Below are 22,035 nucleotides of genomic sequence, written 5' to 3'. Positions count from 1 at the left end.
GGCTACCTTTAACTGCGTCCCCGCGATCCTGTCTCCTTCCACTCCGGCACCAAACGAGGGAGATCCTCCGGGTATATCGCCAAATCGGGTAGGTCAGCAGGCGGATGTATGCCCAGGCCGTTGAGCATGCGGCGGGGGTCCCCTCCCGGTGCGAGTACGTGCACTCGATCTCCCCGGAACACCATCAGCTTGAAGGGGAACCCCCATGCATACCTGATGCCGGCTGCCCGTAAGGCCTCGGTGATGGGCCGCCAATCCCTTCTCCGTTGCAGCGTGGAGGGAGCTAGATCTTGAAAGAGGGTAATCTCGTTACCGGCATATCTAATGGGCCCCTCTCGGCTCTTTTTCATCAACGCCTCCTTGGTGCGGTAATATAGGAAGCGGACGACTACATCCCTCGGGGAGTTGGCGTCATTCCTCTGGCCCCTAAAGGCCCTGTGAGCCCTCTCCATGTGCCACTGATCGTCTGGCAATTGTGGAAGGAGCGGTTTCAAGACGGTGAACAGGAGCCCCTGTAAATCCTCACCAGCGCTCTCAGGTAGGCCCCGCAGGCGGACATTATTTCTCCGGGACCGGTTGGCTAGATCTTCAAAGGCAAGGTCCATCGCCACCAGCTGGGTCGCCATGCCATTGAGCCTGTCGACAACTGCGTTGTGGGCCTGAGTCGAGGCCTCCATGCGGTCTTCCAGTTTCGCGGTACGCTCTCCCAAGGCCCCAATCTCGGCCTGGAGGACCGCTGTGGATTTGGCTATTTCGCCTGCCAGGAACGTTTTTACTTCGGCCAGTGTAGCCAGTATAGTGTCCCGGTCGTCGGGGGAGGCCTCCCTGTCCGCACGAGGTGATGCCTGAGGGGTCGCTCCGGCGCCATCTTGGGGCCCCGACCGGCTCTGTTTTTGTGCCGACATGAGGTCTAGGACTGATCCGCCCGATTCCGTGCCCCGTCTTTGCTGTCTTTTTGGGGGGGGCCTCTTCTCCATGTCCGCAAGTAACTTGGGGTAACCAATAGTCTGGTAAGGTCGCTGATTTTGGCTATTTTGGGCACGTTTCGCCGGGAGCTCTAGTGAGACACGTCTAGTCTCATCGACGGTCAGACCACGCCCCCCTATTTTTACCATTCTAACTATTGATCCAGTGATATAACTGTGTCCTCAGAGTATTTGTTACAGAAGTATTCTCTTTTGGAATGATAGTGAAGTCCTAACATTAACTATACATATAGTAAGTGCTACCGCAGCACAATAACATGTTAGTTTCTGTGGGAACTTCTGGCTCCCATATAAAAGCTGTTTTGTTTGCCCCGCATGTCATAAAAAGGTAATTGATTCTTTAAAAAAATAAATAAAAAAATAATAATAATAAATCCTACCCTATGAGAAGCCAATGAAGGAAAAAATTGTTAGCCATCCATACACATCCAGAAATATGGTGGTATTTTCTCACATATTGAAAACCTTTATAAAATAGTTTTGTTTTCCACATTGTATGTTTCTAATCTTTTTTTTTTTTTTTTTTTTTTTTTTTTTGTGTGTGTGTGTGTGTGCATGTTTTTGTTTGTTATAGAGTGATGTTTTGAATAAAAAGTTTCAGAGGGATGTGGAGGTATCCGAAGGAAAATGGAGGGAGCAGGTGGATTCCATAAAACAGGTATTGTAAGAAAGCTGCAAAAAAACAAACCAAACAAAATCTAAACGGTATGGAGAGTGATGGCTAAAGTCTTCTATATCCTCCAGGAACATGAGGGAGAGATGAGCATGCTCCGTGCTAGCCACCAGGACGAGCTTCTCAGGGTTCAGTCAGATCTTCATGCAGAAAAAGGACTACTGGAGGAGCTTGAACAGCAACTAGATGCATCTCACCATTCATTAGTGCAACAGACACAGGTAACTTGAGTTACTAAAGAGGTGTCCCAATTTAAAAGGATAAACGAAGCACAAAAATCACTTCTCTTAACTGCTCTTGCAGCTGAAAACTGGTGATTATTTTTTACATCCCTATACCCCTAGTGGCTGTCATACAAATAGTTACTACTAGGGACTTCAGACTGAAATAGATTGAATCATTTAATGTATTTTTGCGTCCAGCATCTGCATGCCAAGTATGTTGATGCCAGACACTGGATGTGTGTTGAGTTCTTCGGTTTCAATGTTTTTTTTTTTTTTTTCAGAGAAGCATTGAATTGGTGGATAGCGACGATTGCTGTATATGCGCAATATGTCGGCAATGCTAATTCTTCAAAGTCTTCGTCAACATTTTTTGGTTTCATCATGCGGGATCAGATCTTTTTGAATCTTAGATAATTTGACAGATAGGGAAATGCTAGACATATTTATATCGACATCCTTTTTGGATGGTCATCTCTCATTAATGTGTTCTCTGTTACAGTCTGCCCATCATTTGGAGCTGGAAGCTTTGCGTCTAAGCCTGACCAACATGCATTCTGCTCACCTAGAACTCAGCCAGACTAACCTGCAGAAAGAAAAAGAGAATGCCCTTGTACAGTTGCGTGAGGCATTAAATGACAAGCGAGCTCAGGAGGTGGCTATCCTTCAGGGAAGACATCAATTTGAATTACAACAATTTCAAAACCAGCATTCTGAAGAGTTGGCACGTGTCCAGGACCAACACTTTCAAAACCTGCAGCAGCTGCGAGAGGACCATTCACAGGAAAAATTACAGCTACAAGAGAAACATCAACAGGTGACTGATCAGTTGCAAGATGCCCATACATTGGAAATAGTCCAGATGCAAGAGCTGCATAGCAAAGAGATGGAAAGACTGACGGAGGAGCACATCCAGAAAAAGAAGGAATGGGAAAGCCAGGCTAAGCAAAGGCATCAGCAAGAAATAGGTATGGTGCTGACACTTGTAGGCATAATGTTAACATTTAAATCCATATACAATGGCAGTCATTTTGTCCCTTTCCCCTTTCTTACCAACCCCTTGTTTCCCCATTGTTAATTAACTTTAATTTCAAACAATTACTACTGTCTTTCCCCATCATATACAGGGTTATTCACTAAAGTGAGGATTCAACGTGAATTTCAAAATGAATTCCAAAGTAGCTGCAAGCTACTCCGCATGACTAAGATCAAAATAAACAAACTGAAAACACTCTCTAAAAGGAGCACTATAGGGTCAGGAACACAAACTTGTTTTCCTCAACCTCTAGTGTTGAAACCACCATTCAGGTGGCTTGCCCCCTCTTAACGCCCTTAAAAGGCAATAACACTTGCCTTATTTGGCTTACCCTGCCCCAATCTGCCTCCTTGCTGACATCTGAATTTATGAATGATGATGCCAGCAGGGAGGTGGGTCCAGGTGCCAGCTTGACCAATCAGCACCTCTTCATAGAGATGCATTAAATCAATGCATCTCTATAACGAAGGTTCAGTGGCCATCTGAGGAGTTTCCACTGGAGGTGTTTCCTAGGGTGCAATGTAAACACTGCCTTTTCTCTTAAAAGACCGTGTTTACATGAAAATGCCTGAAGGGACTGATTATATACACCAGAACATCTACATTAAACCTTAGTTGTTCTGGTTACTATAGTGTCCCTTTAAATTTGAAATTTACTTTGATTTCTCACTGTAGTAAATAAGCCTGATTGTGTTCAGTCTGTGGTGCGGAGATTTTGTTCTGTCACCCCCTGTGGGTTGGTTACAGGACTCTTTATATTAACCCCTTCCCCCATACATGCAAGTAGGACATTTGAGTATTGTATTTTTTTTGTGCTACACCTAAAATTCTTTATCCATCAGTCTCTAAAAACAGCGGAGAAACCTGCCTCATGAAATGTAGCAAAATATTGATTTTAAAACCATTCCTCAATGTTGTGTAACTTGTAACTTTTAGTGCAACAGTTACATACTGGGTTCTTCTTTTTTTTTTTCCTTAAGAAAAATATTGATTGCAAATAAAAAAAATAGAGAATAAGGACAAAGCTACAGTTCAGTATGTAGATTGTTGTAAAGAGACCCTATAATAAAATATATATTCTAAATCCCTTAAGTTTCTGATATTATAATGTACCTCTGTTCATTTCTTTCTGCATGTTTAGGATAAATCACATAGGACACATCAGATTTTAAACTCAGAGTAGTATTACTGGGAAGATGTCTTGGTGGGCAGGGTTACAACTATAGTATCTCAGAATCAATGGTTTAGCTGGTCTGTTTTCTGAGGCTAGAAAAAAAAGTTCCATTACAGGGATACCATGAGCAAAAGAACTGTAGCTTAATGGAGGGGTTTTAGAGTATAAATCATGCCCATGCAGTCTAACTGTTCAATAAGTTTGTATTTGCAGCCCTAGTAACCCCTCCCCTTGCTGAGACCTGCACAGTCTTCCTACACATTTTCTGTAAAATAGATGTAATGTTTAAAGTTCCTGTACACCAAGCATGTCAAACTCAAGATTTAAGTTTGTGGGCCGCAGAAAAAAACTTCAGTTTTCATAGAAACTTAGATTTATTTAGAAAAGTACAGTATAAAAAAAGTTTCCTAACTGACACTGGACATCCTCACAACCGTAGGGCTTCAAAGTAAGCAAAAGAACACATTTTATTTCAGGAGACATGCATTTGCATATAACCAATGTTTCAGTCCAACTACCTTGAAATAGTAAGAAAAGTTTAGTAATGGGACTGAAATAGTGAATGTATGTTATTGCACAGCTGTAAAAAAACAAATTGTGTTATTGTGTTGATTTTGAGTGTGTTCAAACTTGATGATCTCAGCCAACCCAATGCTTTCCCATAGGAAAGCATTTTGAGGCTATTTTGCATGTGTGATTAAAAAGCTGCATTGCCAATCAGCATCAATCCAATTGTCCCCCAAAACAAGGACAGAAGGTGCCTGTAGCAAGTGTGTTAAAAAATGATAAGCTTAGAGTCATGTCTACAAATGCTCGCAGTTTAGGGAATAAGATCCATGAACTTGTGGCAATAAGGCAACTGATAATGTAGATTTAGTCGCTGTTACTGAGACATGGTATAATGAGAAAAATGACTGGGACATAGCAATACCAGGGTACTCTTTATATAGAAAAGACAGGGAAGGCAGGAAAGGGGGAGGGGTGGCCCTGTATGTGAAGGATAGCATAAAATCTAGCCTAATAAAGGTTAGTGAGGCGAACATAGAGTCCGTTTGGGTTACGTTAGAATTTGGTAATCACACAGTAACTCGTGTAGGTGTGATTTATAGGCCCCCAGGACAAATTGAAGAGTTAGATAATCTACTAGTTGAGGAAATAGCTAAAATGACAATGAAAGGGGAAGTTATCATCATGGGTGACTTTAATCTTCCTGATGTGAATTGGAAAACAAAAATAGCTGCTTGTGCCAGGAGCACACATATTTTAAACTCCCTACTGGGATTGTCTCGTTGAGGAGCCAACTCGTAAAGAGGCCATACTAGATTAAGTGTTAACAAATGGAAATTTGGTATCCGATATTACTGTAGGTGAAAGTTTAGGATCCAGTGATCAGTCAGTGTGGTTTAATATAAGAACAGTGACTGAGTCACACCACACAAACAAACGTTTTAGATTTTAGAGAAACAGACTTTTCTAAAATTAGAATATGTGTAAAGGAGTCATTATCAGACTTGAGCAATTTAAATGGAGTCAAAGAGAAATGGGATTATTTAAAAGTTGCACTACTGAAGGCAACAGAAAATTGCATTAGGCTTGTCAGTAAAAGCAAAAATTTCAAGAAACCTCTGTGGTACTCCGCAGATGTGTCCAAAATAGTAAAAAAAAACAAGAAGTTAGCATTTAGCAATTATAAAAAAAAAAAAAAAACAGTGAGGAAGACAGAATGACCTATAAGATTATGCAGAAAGAGGCTAAGCAAGTTATAAGAGCTTCAAAATCACACACCGAAGAGAAAATAGCAGAGTCAGTAAAAAAGGGGAACAAAACTTTTTTTAGATACATAAATGAGAAAAGAAAAAGTAAAACAAGGATTAGTTAGATTAAAAACAAAAGAAGGAAGGTATGTAGATGAGGATAAAGGTCTAGCTGACTGCCTCAATGAATATTTTTGTTCGGTATTTACAGATGAAAATGAAGGAAAGGGACCTCAGTTAAGAAAAAGGATAAATGAATCATTTATTACACGTGAGTTTACAGAGGAAGAGGTTCTATTTTGTACTAATTTGTCAGTGTACTAATTTGGGGGGAGGGAGGGGCAGTGTATTAAATTGGAGGAGGGAGTGGGGCAGTGTATTAGATTGATGGGAGGAAGGCCAGTCTATTCAATTAGAGTGGATGGAGGGGGGGCACTGTATTGGATTTGGGGGCAATGTTGTATTTGTGGGCAGTGTTTTTACACTTTGTTCAGTATTTACAGATAAAAATGAAAGCGGGACTTCAGTTAAGAAAAATGTCAAAAGGGTCATTTGTTACATGTGAGTTTACAGAGGAATAGGGTCTACTTCAACTGTCAAAAGTAAAGGCAAATAAGTCGATGGGGCGATACACCCAAAGTTATTAAAAGAGCTTAGTGGTGTACTATCAAAACCATTAATGGATTTATTTAACTAATCATTGTTAACATGAGTAGTCCCAGAAGATTGGTAATTGGCGAATGTTGTACCCATTCACAAGAAAGGTAGTAGAGAGGAGTCAAGCAACTATAAGCAAGTAAGCCTTACTTCAATAGTGGGGAAAGGGATGGAAACCATGTTAAAGGATAGGATTGTTGAACATCTTTTAAAAAAAAAAAAAAAATCACATGGATTTCAAGATCAGAGACAAAATCAGTTTTCTTCAAGGAGATCATGTCAAACTAATCTTATTGATTAATTGATTGATTTTTTTTGACATTGTTTACCTAGATTTCAGTAAGGCTTTTGACACTGTTCCACATAGAAGGCTCATCAATAAACTGCAATCTTTAAGTTTGGATTCCAATATTGTTGAATGGGTTTGGCACTGGCTAAATGACAGGCAACAGAGGGTTGTAGTCAATGGAGTATATTCGAAGCATGGTCTTGTCACCAGTGGGGTACCTCAGGGATCTGAACTTGGACCCATTCTCTTTAATATTTTTATTAGTGATATTGCAGAAGGTCTTGATGGTAAGGTATGTATTGCTGATGATACTAAGATATGTAACAGGGTTGATGTTCCAGGAGGGATAAGCCAAATGGCAAATGATTTAGGTAAACTAGAAAAATGGTCAGAGTTGTGGCAACTGACATTTAATGTGGATAAGTGCAAGATAATAGATCTTGGGCGTAAAAACCCAAGGGCAGAGTATAGAATATTTGATAGAGTTCTAACCTCAACATCTGAGGAAAGGGATTTAGGAGTAATTATTTCTTAAAGGTAGGCAGACAATGTAATAGAGCAGCAGGAAATGCTAGCAGAATGCTTGGTTGTATAGGGAGAGGTATTGGCAGTAGAAAGAGGGAAGTGCTCATGCCATTGTACAGAACACTGGTGAGACCTCACTTGGAGTATTGTGCGCAGTACTGGAGACCGTATCTTCAGAAGGATATTGATACCTTAGAGAGAGTTCAGAGAAGGGCTACTAAACTGGTTCATGGATTGCAGGATAATACTTACCAGGAAAGGTTAAAGGATCTTAACATGTATAGCTTGGAGGAAAGACGAGACAGGGGGGATTTGATAGAAACATTTAAATACATAAAGGGAATCAACACAGTAAAGGAGGAGACTATATTTGAAAGAAGAAAAACTACCACAACAAGAGGACAGTCTTAAATTAGAGGGACAAAGGTTTAAAAATATCAGGAAGTATTACTTTACTGAGACGGTAGTGGATGCATGGAATAGCCTTCCAGCTGAAGTGGTAGAGGTTAACACAGTAAAGGAGTTTAAGCATGCGTGGGATAGGCATAAGGCTATCCTAACTATAAGATAAGGCCAGGGACTAATGAAAGTATTTAGAAAACTGGGCAGACTAGATGGGCCGAATGGTTCTTATCTGCCTTCACATTCTATGTTTCTTTTTCCATGGGGAGCGTTTAGCGCCTCCTTGCAGTCCCAATCTACTGCCCCATCCCCCATTCTAATACATAGAAACATAGCATGTGGCGGCAGATAAGAACCATTCGGCCCATCTAGTTTGCCCAATTTTCGAAATACTTTTAATTAGTCCCTGGCCTTATCTTAAGTCTAGCAAAGCCTTATGTCTATCCCACGCATGCTTAAACTCCCTCACTGTGTTAACCTCTACCACTTCAGAGGGAAGACATTTCCATGCTCTCACTACCCTCTCTGTAAAGTAATACTTCCTGAAAATATTTTTAAACCTTTGCCCCTCTAATTTTTTTTTTTTTTTTTTCTTGTCAATCTTTCTTTTATTAAGGCATGTGCAATAGGGTACAGAACAAAAAGAGGGGAAATGCAATAGTGATATACAGATAAGGGTTAATACAGCGTGAATTACATTTCCTGCTAAACAATGCCTATTTTTTATTTTTTGTGTTGGTTAACGAGTTTAGGTTCACGTGTGTTTTTTAAACGGTAGAACAAACATGTTTAAAACAGAGTTTTAGCATCACTCTAGCCCAGTTACGTACACTGCTTAAGGTTGACCACCAGGGGTCAGCGAGTCACCAAGCTAGTCAGGTTTAGGTTTCATGCTAGGGCCAGGCAATTTTTAGGCAATATCTGTGCAGGTCAGCAGTGATACTAAATATTGCATTAACATCAAGGAAATTAAGTCGAGTTTTGCTAAGTACAGCACATATTGTAAGAGGTGGTATAAGGTGCATGCTATGCCTAACACGTCTATAGGGAGCGTGAAAAATAAGCTTGCGCTTCTGGTATTACAAGTTGGTTTATAAACAATTAGCTAAGGATAACTAGGTGGTTTGTGCCTGCTGATTAACGTTAAAATTAACATTAGCGGTAGTTCTTTACATTACAGGACTGTTGCAAGTGTCCCAGGAGATGCCTGTCAAGGTTAGTAGAGTCCCCAGCATAGCTGTGTGTGTTCAGCCGATTCCTCGTTGGGGCCAAGCCACGTGTAGCCGCAGGAGATCATTTTTGTTTGCTTTTGTGTTTATTTCCAGGCCCAGAGTCCTATGCATCCCTGCCGCTTGGCTGCTACCCGGTCCTCCGGTGCAGATTAGGGCATGTTAACTTAGCTAGGGTGAAAAGAATTTATGTAGTCCCAAGTTGGTGCCCCTCTTGTTATAGAGTTTCAGTCCAGCATAGGCAGACTACCTGCAATCCAGGTTTCATCCGGCACCCCCTGTCGGTCTGAGTAGTGGGTCAGCGTATAGCATGTTGTGCTTCGTGGCGCCGTGTGTGGTTGGTACACGACTCCACCTTCCTCCGTGCTTGTCAAAGTGTAGAGGTATGTTTCGTCCAGTAAGTGCAAGTGTTGTAGGCCCAAATCCTTGCGTCCGATATGTCTCTGGACTGTGGTGCTGCGTAGAGATGTGGGTCGCTGGGTTCGTGCAACCCTGTGTGCCGTGCCGGGCTGTATCAGTTATCGGCTTCATGCAGTCGCCTACCGCTCTTGCGGCCTCCGCCATCTTGGCCGCGTGTCTGGGGCCTGCATGGCTGTCTGCCAGTGCCTCCGTGTGTAGCTTGGGGCATGGACCGGGATCACCCCCCCGGTCCCTTGGGGGGGGGACCAGGACCGGGACCGCCGATGTGCTTTGTGTAATCCGGGCTCCGTTGGGCAGGATAGTGGAGCGGCGGCCGTCCACTCCACTCACCGCCAGGCAGGTACCCGCTGGATGCTGCAGGGGACCCCTCCTCCGGGGGACTAGAACTCTGCGAGCAAGCCTCTCCCCGGCTCCGGTAGCCCGTGTACTTTGCTGGTCGAGGTTGGTGGTCGATGATTTCGGATTAATTTGCGATTTATAAGTGAAATCAAGTATCTTGTGCGGGAGCTGTGCTGTCCTGCGACTGCTAGGCTCGGCGGCCCGGCCCCGCCCCCCTTGCCCCTCTAATTTAAGACTGTCCTATTGTTGTGGTAGTTTGCAGTTTATTGATGAGCCTTCTATGTGGAACAGTGTCAAAAGCCTTACTGAAATCTAGGTAAGCAATGTCAAAAAATCCATTAATCAATAAGATTAGTTTGGCATGATCTCCCTGAAGAAAACCTATTTTGTCTCTGATCTTGAAATCCATGTGATTTTTTTTTTTTTTTTTTTTTTTAAAGATGTTCAACAATCCTATCCTTTAACATGGTTTCCATCACTTTCCCCACTATTGAAGTAAGGCTTACTTGCTTATAGTTGCTTGACTCCTCTCTACTACCTTTCTTTTGAATAGGTACAACATTCGCCAATTGCCAATCTTCTGGGACTACTCCTGTTAACAATGATTAGTTAAATAAATCCATTATTGGTTTTGATAGTACACTACTAAGCTCTTTTAATAACTTTGGGTGTATCGCCCCATCGACTTATTTGTCTTTACTTTTGACAGTTGAAGTAGACCCTATTCCTCTGTAAACTCACATGTAACAAATGACCCTTTCCTTCATTTTCATCTGTAAATACTGAACAAACAGTGTAAAAACACTGCCCACAAATACAACATTGCCCCCAAATCCAATACAGTGCCCCCCCTCCATCCACTCTAATTGAATACACTGCCCCACTCCCTCCCCCAAATTAGTACACTGCCCCCACCCCAATTTAATACATTGGCTCTTCCTTCCCCCAAATAAATACACTGCCCTTCTCCCCAATTTAGCACACTGCACAAGAAGGTCCCTCTTGCCTTACATTAAGATGAGCTGCCTGTTCTCCAGTTCCAGTCCTACTCTTCTCTGGTCAAGCAGGATAGACACTCTTCTGGTACTGCGAGCAAGAGGGAAGGGGGAAGTGGCTCGCCTGCGGGAGCACGTGCTTGGCCATGGGAGGGAAGACTAGAATGAGACAGGAAATATCATTCCAGTCTTGTGGCCCCAGGGCAGATGGCCCACAAATATATACATTGTGGGCCGCAGGTTTGACATGCTTGCTGTACACAGTCTTTCATTAGAGTTCCTTATTCATAGTCTGCAGTCGCCTCCTGTGTGTGAATAAAGTTGCATTAACAGAGCAGCAGATAGAAATTTCTAAAGTAGCAGCAATGTGCTAGTTAAGAGATGCCCCACCATGGGGCCATTTATTGGGAGGGGTGTTATTTTTTTGGTCTTTCAGCCTTTTGGTAGCTCCCTAATACTGTGCGTATTAGATGCAGCCGCGATAGGAACGGAATTGTATTCAAATGATATTTCTAACTGAACAAAGTCCCGAATTTCGTCTTAACACAATTGGACTAACTGGTTTCATTCTGTTATGATGAAATTTGGTAGTTTTGCTGGCGTTCGGGAATACGGAAAGGAGGCATCGTGAGAACACGGAGGAAAGGTGAGAATTGTGGGGAAATTTCTCTGGCCACAGGAAATGGAGCACACTTTGCTCCTCCGCTGGTTATAGATGGTCAAGCATAGGAAACCTCCGTAAGACAAAGTAGTGTCTACTTTGTCTTATGTTTTAAAGAAAACTAGAGCAGACAGGAAGAAATGAAGAACAGATCCTAAGAGAGGGAGAGAAGAGGAAGCGATTAAAGAAAGGTAAGTTTGGCATGACAGTGCTGCTTTAAGGTCAAAATAGTTGACCTGGAAACATTGTCTAAGTCATGAAAAAATCAGTTCAGCTGCTCTGGACGTAAATTTGAAATTTTGCTTTAAATTCTAATTTTTAGTGACACTGTTATATACCTCAGACTAAATGTTCTCTGTATTTTCTTACAGCTCATGTGAAGGAAGCCATTGTCATGGAAATATCTGTACAGCATGAGGATGCCTTGAAGGTATGATTTTCATTCCAAATATAAATTGTCTTAAAGGAACACTCGTGGCTGCACATTATTTTGGCTGATTCCTGGGACCTCCAGGTGGGGAAATGTAAAATCTATCTATTATCACCTGCAATTTTCAGCTCTCTTGCAGAAGAGGCTGCCCTTGCTTGTTAGTGTGGTTAATGGTCTTGCATATAGACGGGGAGCTGTGCTAATGCTTATGGTCATTGGAATAAGGCCTTTCCTTGAGACCTGAAGCTGGGCAGGCTACCTAGTATGGATGGCTCCTTAGCCTATATCTGTATATGCCCTGGAAAACGAGAGAGAATAAATTCCACCTCCTAGTTTGTCTGCCTTAGGAACAACATGCAAAGCTCTGCTGCCCACCTTTAATATTACATAGGCTAATAGGTTCTAAGTAGCCAGTGGGAATTTCTTGTACATCCCACTCTTATTCACCGTTTTTCAAAAAGGGACTTAAGCCACTGAGCATGCTTAGTCTTTTTCACTGATGGTTTTCTGGAAGTCCCATTATTATGTCTTATTTTTACTGATATGTCACATACAGTGATATTTGTAATGTGTGATGCAAAATTTATTTCATCAGAACCTTCAAGTACTGTTGGAAGAAGAGCAAATGCGGTGCTTTGAGCTGACCTCACAGGAGACAATCTTGCAAACCGAGCTTGATCAGCTTAGAGAAATGATACAGACTATATCTACAAGCAAGGATCAGGAGGATTCTTCTCCAACAAGTAAGTGTGTGTACCAAATGGCGCATTTTTCAAAAATAATAATGTATTTCCTGGCTTAAGGGAGTCTCATTTTAATGGTGTCTTTAGAAACTCCGCATTTGAAACACGTCCTGAACTGTCTCCAAACACTCTAGTATTATAATTAGTTATTACTCCCCTCCATATTGCTGGTGTGCAAAGAAGAGCTGTGTTGTTTTTTTTTTTTTTGTTTTTTGTTTTCTACCGTTTAATTGTTCTTACATACTTGGTAGTTAAATAGCAGAATAATCGCAGCACAACTGGGAAAAAATACTCTACTGTCCAACAGCTATTTTTCCTGCCTGGTTATTTTGCACATTTATCCAAAATTTATATTTTAATTAATAACCAATTGTAGTTTTGATTGGTGGGAATTTATAGTGTAATGTGTTTTAGTAATTATGGTCGCAATTTGGATACGCTTTTCAAATGATTTACTATTTCTGGATCAAATTTTAATAAAAAATGTTTTAATATATATATTTTAATATTTTGAAAAATACATTTAAAAATATTGAATAATTTGAATGGTTTATCCAAAATATTAAATTGAGAACTGTCTAATTTATCTGGGAATTAGATTATTTTTTTGTTTTCCTTACTGGGAAATTTATTATAAATTGTTAATGTATGCATCTTGCATTTGCAATGTTTGCATGAATGCTTGTTTAGTTCTTGCTGCTATTTACTCAAACAGCAACTTTTTGTTATTACAGCCCTGTATTCTGAGCAAGACGATGAACAAATGTCCTATTCAAGTACTTTAGAACAAGGACCAGATGACTGTGAAAAACCAAGGGTGGAGGATAGGCATCCACAGGTATGAATACATTAGAAAATATTGCACAGAGCAAATTTCTTTCAAAAAATACCCTTTTTACACATGGCTGTGGCAGCTTAATTAAGGGTTTTGCCAAGTTCTCTTGTTGTGATGAAGAGACCTGCTATACGAATAATGCCTTCTCAAGTGAATAGAAGCAAGGAAATGGGACACAGTACAGAAGTGGTCGTGGGAAGGACTGTGTAATAATGTTTGTATGAACATGTAATGCTGAATTTAATGCTGCATGTCTGGTGTTTGGAGTCTTGGGATAGAATGATGTATTCACCTTTACAGAATTAAACCTAAATCCCTTTCAACAGATGCTCCGCAAACTGCAGTCTGGATACCATGAAGAAAATGATCTGTCTAATGAAGGAATCCAGCTCTTCTGGTCCCAGTTGGACAGCAATCGTGCAAGTCGTCAGGAGCTGCATGGTACTACATCTGTAAACCTACAAATGCATCTTTTATTCCTACACAGATATTTTTTTTTTTTTTTTTATGATTTTTTTTCAAATAATTTTTATTGATTTTCAAGTTTCATAACAGTAATTATGTATACATTAATTACATCCGAAACCGTGACAGCGTGGCTTCAACAAATAATGTTGCATAACATTTACAAGAGATATTGATAATCATTATACAGATGACATATATTGAGTTTTGGACAAGCATTATACAATTAATGATGAATATAGGATAGGATTGGGTGTGTTTCTCCCAAAACGGTTGTTATACTACCACATACAAAGTGTGAGTGGTGCTACATATTCGTGCTCTTTAAGAGTTGTACTTGTGACAATATGTCTATTCCACAGTATCTAGTGCTGTTATTTGTGCTTTTGCCTAAATCTTACTTCTCATTCCGCCCCCTCCCCCCCATATCGACCAAGGTTTCCACATTTGTGTGAAAGTTATGTAGTTTTTTGATAAGGCGTATGTTATACCTTCCATCTGTTTAATACTTTTTACCCTGTTGGTCCATTCCCTAATAGAAGGGATCTTTTCCTGTTTCCAGTATACTGGAATATGGTGGTTTGCTGCCATGAGGGATTGGGATGTCAAATCTCCTTTTTATTGAGATTTTGGAGAGGCATCATAAATATTAGATGTTCCGGCGTGAAGGGTATCTGTTTGTGCATAATAATCTGTGTGAGTTTGTGTATGCGGGTCCAAAACTTTTTAATGTTAGGGCATTGCCACCAGATATGTGTTGGGTTAACCTCCCCCTGCCTGCATCTCCAACAAATATTTTGTGTTCCTGGGAACATTTTGCTTAGTTCGGAGGGCATGTAGTGCCAGCGGGTTAGGCGCTTATAGTTACTTTCCTGGTTGGAAGTTGCAATGGATATTTTGTGGGTTCTGGTAAAAATGTGTTTCCATTGCTCCCCTGAAATGTCTAAATTCATTTCTCTTGTCCACTTGGAGGCAAAACCAGGAATGTCAGTTTTGTCTGAGTGTAACAGTAATTTGTACATTGTAGATAACAATTTCTTTTTTAAAGGATGTGTTGTACACAGCTGTTCAAATGTTGACAGTTCCCTGTTTCCCCCTGGCAGCAGCTTCTGGCTCCCCGTGAAATGTTTCATTTGTGAATAATGTTGTAATTGTTGCATACTCGTAGGGGGTTGGCCGAGAGTTAGATCTTGCAATGTTATTAATGCATTATCCTTGGTCATGTCCTGGAGTGTAATGTTTGCGGCCGCCCGATGTAGCTCATAAGTTCTACCTGTGATACCTGATGGCAGTAGTGGGTGACGCGTAATATGGTATTGTGGCGATGGATATGGGGCTATATTTGTGGTATTAATTACCTTCGACCATGTCTGTAGTGTAGTTAAGATGAGCGGGTGTTGTTTATGTTTGAGAAGCGCGGTGTTCAGTTTGTGCCACGGGAGTGAATCAAGGGGCGCTAGGCATTGTTCCCTCTCTATGTTCACCCACTGCTGGGAGGGTTGTTCCTTCGTCCACTCATAGATCCAAGACAAGTGCACTGCTTTATAGTATTGTTCTATGTCAGGGATGCCCATTCCCCCTTTCTCCCTTGGTTGAATTAATAGTTTTTGTGGTAATCTAGGTTTGGATTGTGACCAGGTAAAGGATGTCAATGTCCCCTTGATTATGGAGAAGAAACTAACTGGCAGCTTAATTGGGACTGTTTGTAAAGTATGCGTGCATGCATGCGTGGCAATATCACCATTTTTATGATGCTTATTCTACAAAACCATCCGTAGCATGGTTTATTCCAGGCCTTCAAATCTTCTACACAGATATTTAGGCCAAACTAAAACTGTGTGTGTGTGTGTGTTTGATTTCAACTGGCTTTTCTTTTCCTTCAGAGCTAAAGGAGCAGCTGCTGGCCCGCAGTGCTCAGGTAGAGGAGATCAAGAAACTGAAGAAGGAGTTTGAAGACCAGAAACTTCTCATAAAAACCGAGCATGAGCGGGAGATGGAGGAACTGAGGATCTACTTTGAACAGAAGTCCCGAGTCTCAGAGGAGAGTTTCAGGGAAGAACTGGAGATCCTTCATCAGCGTTTACAAGAAATGAATGATGATGACCGAGAGGAGCTTGATTCTCCGCACAGGTTATTGTTCCGGATGGGTTTTAGAAAGTTACTACAGGATACAAAATGCTATCTGTTGTTGATTTTAATTACTACAAGCTGCACTGTATTTACAGTTGTGCTTAAAAGTTTGCATAACCTTTTTTGGATTGGTAATATATGTACCATTTTTAAATAAAACCTGAGTAAGCAGGCAAAACACATTGATTTCTTATGAGATTCATATTTAACTGTAGGTTAAAACAGAATGACAAAACATGGCAACAAAGAAATAAATGAAATGACCCCTGTTTAAAAGTCTGCGTACCCTTAGTTCTTAATACTGTGTATTGCCCCATTTGCATCAATGACAGAGTGCAATAGTTGTCTATGAGGCCCCTAATTCTTGCAGGTGGTATAGCTGTTCATTCGTCTTGGCAAAATGCTTCCAGGTCATACAAAGTCTTAGGTCACCTTGCCTTAACCGCACGTTTTAGATCTCCCAAGAGTGTCTCGATTATATTTTTTTGGTCTTGTCACTCCAAATTACAGTGTTCCAGAAGCTGTAAGGCGTGTCAAGGTGTTGTCGAGCATATTGTAACTGGGCTTTTTTGTGGCATTGGCGCAGTAAAGGCTTCTCTCTCTGGCAACTCGACGATGCAGCTCATTTTTGTTCGAGTATCATCGTATTGTGCTCCTTGATGCAACCACACGGTCTATTTCCAAAGCAGCCTGTATTTCTCCTGAGATTACCTGTGGGGTTTTCTTTGTCTCCCGAACAATTCTTCTGGCAGTTGTAGCTGAAATCTTTCTTGGTCTACCTGACCATGGCTTGTTATCAAGATATCCCCAAATTTTCTTTCTTCTTAATAACTGACGGAACAGTACTGACTGTCATTTTACCAAGGCATTTTCCTTCAGATATACAATTTTACAATTCGTGCTATATATAGAGGAGATAAATGGAAAATAGAAGAAATGAGTATAAACCCAAATTATTTTTTTTTTTCTTTCAGTCGTTGGCCTTACTCCTTACCTGTTCCTAAAGAGCGATTTCTCTTTTAAAAATAAAATAAAAAAATGTTTAAGGCAAATTTACTCCTTCCTCATTAGACTCATGCCAGAGCCAGAATGGAGAATGCTTTGTACATTTTGTATTACATTAAAAAAAAATATGGGCCACAAACCTAGTGCCATGAATATGATCTTAATTCTGTTTAAAAATATGAAGACCTAATTTTCTGGAGTAATCTACATTTGAACATGTTTATGTAATCACGCAGATCGTACATTTTTCAGTTTAGCCTTCTTTAAAATTTCTTTAAAAGCCTGTACTTATAAACAGAGACGCATAGCGTAGGCTTACTAATGTGTAAACTCAAGCATCCTACCCTGAATATAAGCCTGCGTCATTGGACTACATCTCACATAACACTCTGCAAATCTATGGCTGTCCGTTATTGGTTTTGTAGTTTCTTTCCAAAAAAAGATTTATTTTGAAGATAAATATTTAATAATTGTTTACATTGACAATTGTTGCCATGTGCACAGTATGAAAGTCTGACAATGATATTCTCTTGCAGCCCTGCTTTACCACTAGTTTTGGTATCTGAAAGTGATCAGTTTGACCTTCTCCAGCAACTGACAGACCAACTGGAACATCACAAGGTGGGATTATTCATGCAAGATACATCCGTTTACTGCTTGATGTTTTGCCACTGGGATAAAACTATAAATCCTGGCTGTGTGCACTATCCTATAATACTTGTACACTATAACAGCTATTTGGTATTGTTACAATGACTATTAACCCCTTAAGACTGCAGGGCGTTCTATCCCGTCCTTAAGGAAGCGGCTCTAAACGCCGCAGGGCGGCATAGAACACCCTGCGATCTTATGTACTTAACTGGTCACCGGCGATCGCGGAATGGGGACTCACCTGGGAGCCCAGGGAGTCTCCCTCCTTCCTCTTCGGCCCCTCTGGGTAATGACAGGTACACCCCATGCTGTCTGGGGGAAAAAGAAAAAAATGTTAAAACAGTGTAAAATTATATATATACACACACATAAATACAGATACACTATCTAAGTGTATTTTAATATTGAGATTATATATATATATATTTAAACATATATTCATATCAAAGTACACGTACAATGATATTGACTATATATAATTATATTTTTATATATCTAAAATAATAAAATATGTAAATACATTAAAAAATTAAATTAAAAAAATTAAAAATAACTTGTATATACATGTGTAAAAGAGGTGAATTACGGTTGGACAGACATATAGCGCAAATGCCAGGTTTTGTTTACGTTTTGTTTTGATCACAGCTTGTACATTTGGCTGCGGTCTTAAGGGGTTAAAGACCAAGCTTACATACAACGTGAATTGTTAGTGTTGAACGCGCCTTTTGAAAAGGAAGTCCTGTATAAGCATTTTGGAATGACTTTTTTAATTTATTTTATTCTTGTCCTATTTTACTTATTATTTTAAATTGCTATATGTGTTGCTTCAAATTTGTAAAAATAGGAAGCTAAAGAAAGTGTTTTTTTGGGGGGGGGGGGTTTAAATTCTTTATTTTTGTGCAGTGAAGTATAAATGAGTTCTGTGATGCCACAACAGCCGTTACATACCAATATTTTCAACACAAATATCCAATATCATGGCATAGAAGAGAAGTGCACATTTTTTTATATAATGGACTTGCTTAAACTAAAGATTTGGAGAGGGGCCCTGAACACGAACAGTGATATCCGAATATAATAACAAGAAAACTTTGAACAATGAATCCTCGCATAATCTAGTTGCAAGGTATTAGGAAAGGCAAACATGGGAACACTGACTAGCACCGTTTCTTCACTGGCCGCGCCGTCGCGTTGCTTCTACCGGCGTGCCGCCGCCTATGAGTATTGCGTAGTGCAGGCTTCCCCAAACTCCGGCACTCCAGATGTTGCTGAACTACAACTCCCATGATTCTCAGCCTATCTATTTAATTCATAGAATCATGGGAGTTGTAGTTCAGCAACATCTGGAGTGCCGGAGTTTGGGGAAGCCTGGCATAGTGAGTCAGGCTGACCATCAAGAGCAGCAGCGTGTCTTGCTATGCGTAGCTGAATTCGTAGCCAGATTTTATCAAGGGCCCTTTTGAGTCGTTCCTCATCGGAGTCTGAAAGCTTCCCTCTGGCAGCCATCTTGGCGCGCTGTGTGCAGGGAGGTATCTCCAAGGGACTTATGAATAACAAAGGTGAGTGTGTCAGCTCTCCATTGGGGACCGGGATGACCCCCGCTGGTCTAAAAGTGGGGGGGGGCTAGGAGTACAGTGGGTCCACACTTTCATCCTGTGAATGAGGAGAGTGGCCTTGTCCGGACATACAGTTACCATTTGTCTGCAGATTCGGCTCAAAAGAATAGCCACGGGGGATCACAAGTAGGTAAAGGTTGTTTCTGTTTAGAGTAATCTTTTGTTGGGTAAAACAGGCGGGTTTATCGCTAAGTTCCTGGAGTTCCGTTAAGGTGCATCCGGCCAGTTCTGCAGTCAGGCTCTGCCACAAGAGTCTGTTTTTAACCTATCCCCTCAACCCCCAATAACTTTTTTTTTTTTTTTGTTTCTTTGACCTGCAGGAGGAGATTTCTTTCTTACGCCTTCACTCTGAAGAGAAGCATAAGCAGGAGCTAGACGACATTCACGGTGCTTTGACTCTTCTGTACAAAGAGGATGTGTTAAACATGAAGATGGAACTGTCTGACAGATACAGATCTGAGATTGATGTTCTGAAGAAGAAGCACTCTCTGGAGCTAGAGCAACTCAGGGCTAGATTGTCAGAAGAGCATGTAAGAGGTAAAGAAGTCATAGAAACTGAAAAAAATGTTTTTATTTCTAGTTTTTTTTTTTTTTCTCAAATTAAAGTGCACAAGTCAAATGCAAGTTAAGGAACGCATACAAGCATAACAATGTAGATAATGTGTAGAAGTAAAAAGTGTATATGCAACATGAGAGGTTTTATAAACCGCACGATATGTAAGAAATGGAGGAGACTATTATAATATGAGTACTGGAGTGGCTGGAAAGCCTTTATGTAACACTTAAAACAGAACACTTAAAAGAGAATGAAAGAAACAGACATGACAAAGGACTGGTAAGACAACCATAGATTATAATTTCCATATACCAGTCCTGCATACCCAATAACCAAAGTCCCCAGGTAGGTACGCTACAGTCCGGCAACTTAATAGTGTTCGACCAATTCCTCGATCCTTGAATAAGCAATTATCCAGCCTTTGGCCAGCTGTGGTTGCCTCAAATTTGGGAAACTGAATAGTTACCCTAGGAATGAGCTGTATACAGGGCTGTCATCGATTAACCTACTTGATGTGATTTTAGGATCACTTTCATGCCATAAGCTAACATTATTACTCCGGATTTTGTGCCAGTTCTCTGTGGCAAGTAGACCATAGATGGAATCATGTGCCTTCCTGAATTTCTTTTTTTCAAAGTACTTGTGGCTTGCGTATTTTTCTTTGTAATGTCAATGTCTTAAAGAAATTATTTATCCTTGTACAAATATTCTACAAGTTTTACAATCCGATAGGCTGATCTTCCCAAGCTATCTGATTTTTGTATTTTTTTTTAATGTCCTTTTTTTAAAACGACTACAGAAATAAAGTTACATCTGCAAAGTGCTCGGCAATCAGGTTTGGTAGAAAGTCAAGATGATTACCCAGATGAACTGTGTATTTACACAATAAATAAACCTGTTATAGAAACCGAGACCTCTTCAGAGGTGAAAACAGCTAACCAGCTTGATGAGCCACTAACAGCTATGTTGGACAAGGTAAGTGACCAAGTTTCTGTTTAGGTGCCCATCTAATAAGTATTTCAAATGACTTACTTGGCAATATCACATAGAATTCTTATATTTATCCCATTATTACCACGTAAATATCTAAATTCTCCATTTTATAATTATTTCATTGGTTAACTGCTCCATTGTACATTATTACATTTAACTATTTCTATTCCAGAGGGATCAGTTCTGTCAGACAGAACCACTTCCTAACGTTCAGAGTTCTGAATTGAGTACAAAAGATCATCTGAGAGGTGTAGAAGAACAGGGCAATAGTGAAGTGTCAGGTATCCATCTACAGGAGCTACTGGTTCATTGTGACAGCAAGTTGGAATCACTTGAGAATCATACGTTTGGGAAGTTGGCTGAACCTACCACGTGGCTGCAACCAGAGCTTGATTCTGCAAGAACAGACACACAGAACAAGTGAGTGATATGTTGACATTAATAGTAAGGTAAAATACGTAATATAACAGGGTTTCATAAATGTAGCTGGAATTTAGGAGCTTTGTGAAATATCAATTAATGATCGCAAGCATGCATGCAAGGGGAGTGGGGAAAATACAGAGACCGCTTGCTCCCATCATAACACCACGGATAGCGCTGCACACGTCCCATTTCCTTTATCCACTCATTGTTGAACGTTTTGAGTGGGATGCGTGGGGCCTGGATTGCTGAGCCTTTTAAAACGAGTTCGCTGTTTTATGTGAACTCTAAAGGTGGAAAACCATTTTGATTCTGAATGAAATCATCATAAACAACTTGCTTACAGACTGGTAATTCTGAAAGAAACCTATACTATAATAAAGGTGAAGGGTTTCAATTTCAGACAGCTGTTAGTTTGTACTGCACCAAGACATAAATCCGCTCTAGATGCATAAAGCAAGGGTATATTAATAAATCTTGGTTTTAGGGGCAATTACTGACACAATAGATTTTGAAAGCTTATCCCACTGGTTTTTAGTCAAAAGTGGGTTTGAAAAGACTAAAACTATGGAGGAACTCTTGGGTCCTGTTACTTATCTTCTGACACCGTTAAATCACATCGCTATACAGCCAAGAACATAAGGATAGACCATGGTGGCCCAGCAACCCCTATATCTCTGTTCCTTTCCTTTTGATTGCTATCCCCTAATGTCATTCCTTCCATCCCTTCTTCTTTCCTTATTTTACATGTGTATGCCCCACCTTCTCTTGCCCCGCTTGTTTTTGTTCTGCTTACATCCATTCCTTTTCACCTTTGCTGCTCCTCTCCT

At 40.5% G+C, this 22,035-nt stretch overlaps 1 protein-coding gene across 4 annotated transcripts in view; it reads left to right on the top strand.

Moving 5' to 3' along the window:
• Positions 1-22,035, top strand: part of PCNT (pericentrin) — a 106,231-nt gene that overhangs the window by 48,258 nt on the left and 35,938 nt on the right. For all 4 annotated transcript variants that reach the window (XM_063430042.1, XM_063430041.1, XM_063430040.1 and 1 more), the window contains 12 exons: positions 1,561-1,644; positions 1,731-1,880; positions 2,383-2,848; positions 11,733-11,791; positions 12,387-12,534; positions 13,269-13,372; positions 13,696-13,810; positions 15,718-15,964; positions 17,506-17,590; positions 19,557-19,773; positions 20,592-20,767; positions 20,958-21,205. In XM_063430042.1, coding sequence (XP_063286112.1) covers positions 1,561-1,644; positions 1,731-1,880; positions 2,383-2,848; positions 11,733-11,791; positions 12,387-12,534; positions 13,269-13,372; positions 13,696-13,810; positions 15,718-15,964; positions 17,506-17,590; positions 19,557-19,773; positions 20,592-20,767; positions 20,958-21,205 — 2,099 coding nt within the window. The remainder of the gene's footprint in view (positions 1-1,560; positions 1,645-1,730; positions 1,881-2,382; positions 2,849-11,732; positions 11,792-12,386; positions 12,535-13,268; positions 13,373-13,695; positions 13,811-15,717; positions 15,965-17,505; positions 17,591-19,556; positions 19,774-20,591; positions 20,768-20,957; positions 21,206-22,035) is intronic.

The sequence above is a fragment of the Pelobates fuscus genome, chromosome 8 (assembly GCF_036172605.1).
Source record: "Pelobates fuscus isolate aPelFus1 chromosome 8, aPelFus1.pri, whole genome shotgun sequence".
Lineage (NCBI taxonomy): Eukaryota > Metazoa > Chordata > Amphibia > Anura > Pelobatidae > Pelobates > Pelobates fuscus.
The sequence above is the reverse complement of the archived record's forward strand: the minus strand, read 5'-3'. Positions and strand labels throughout refer to the sequence as shown.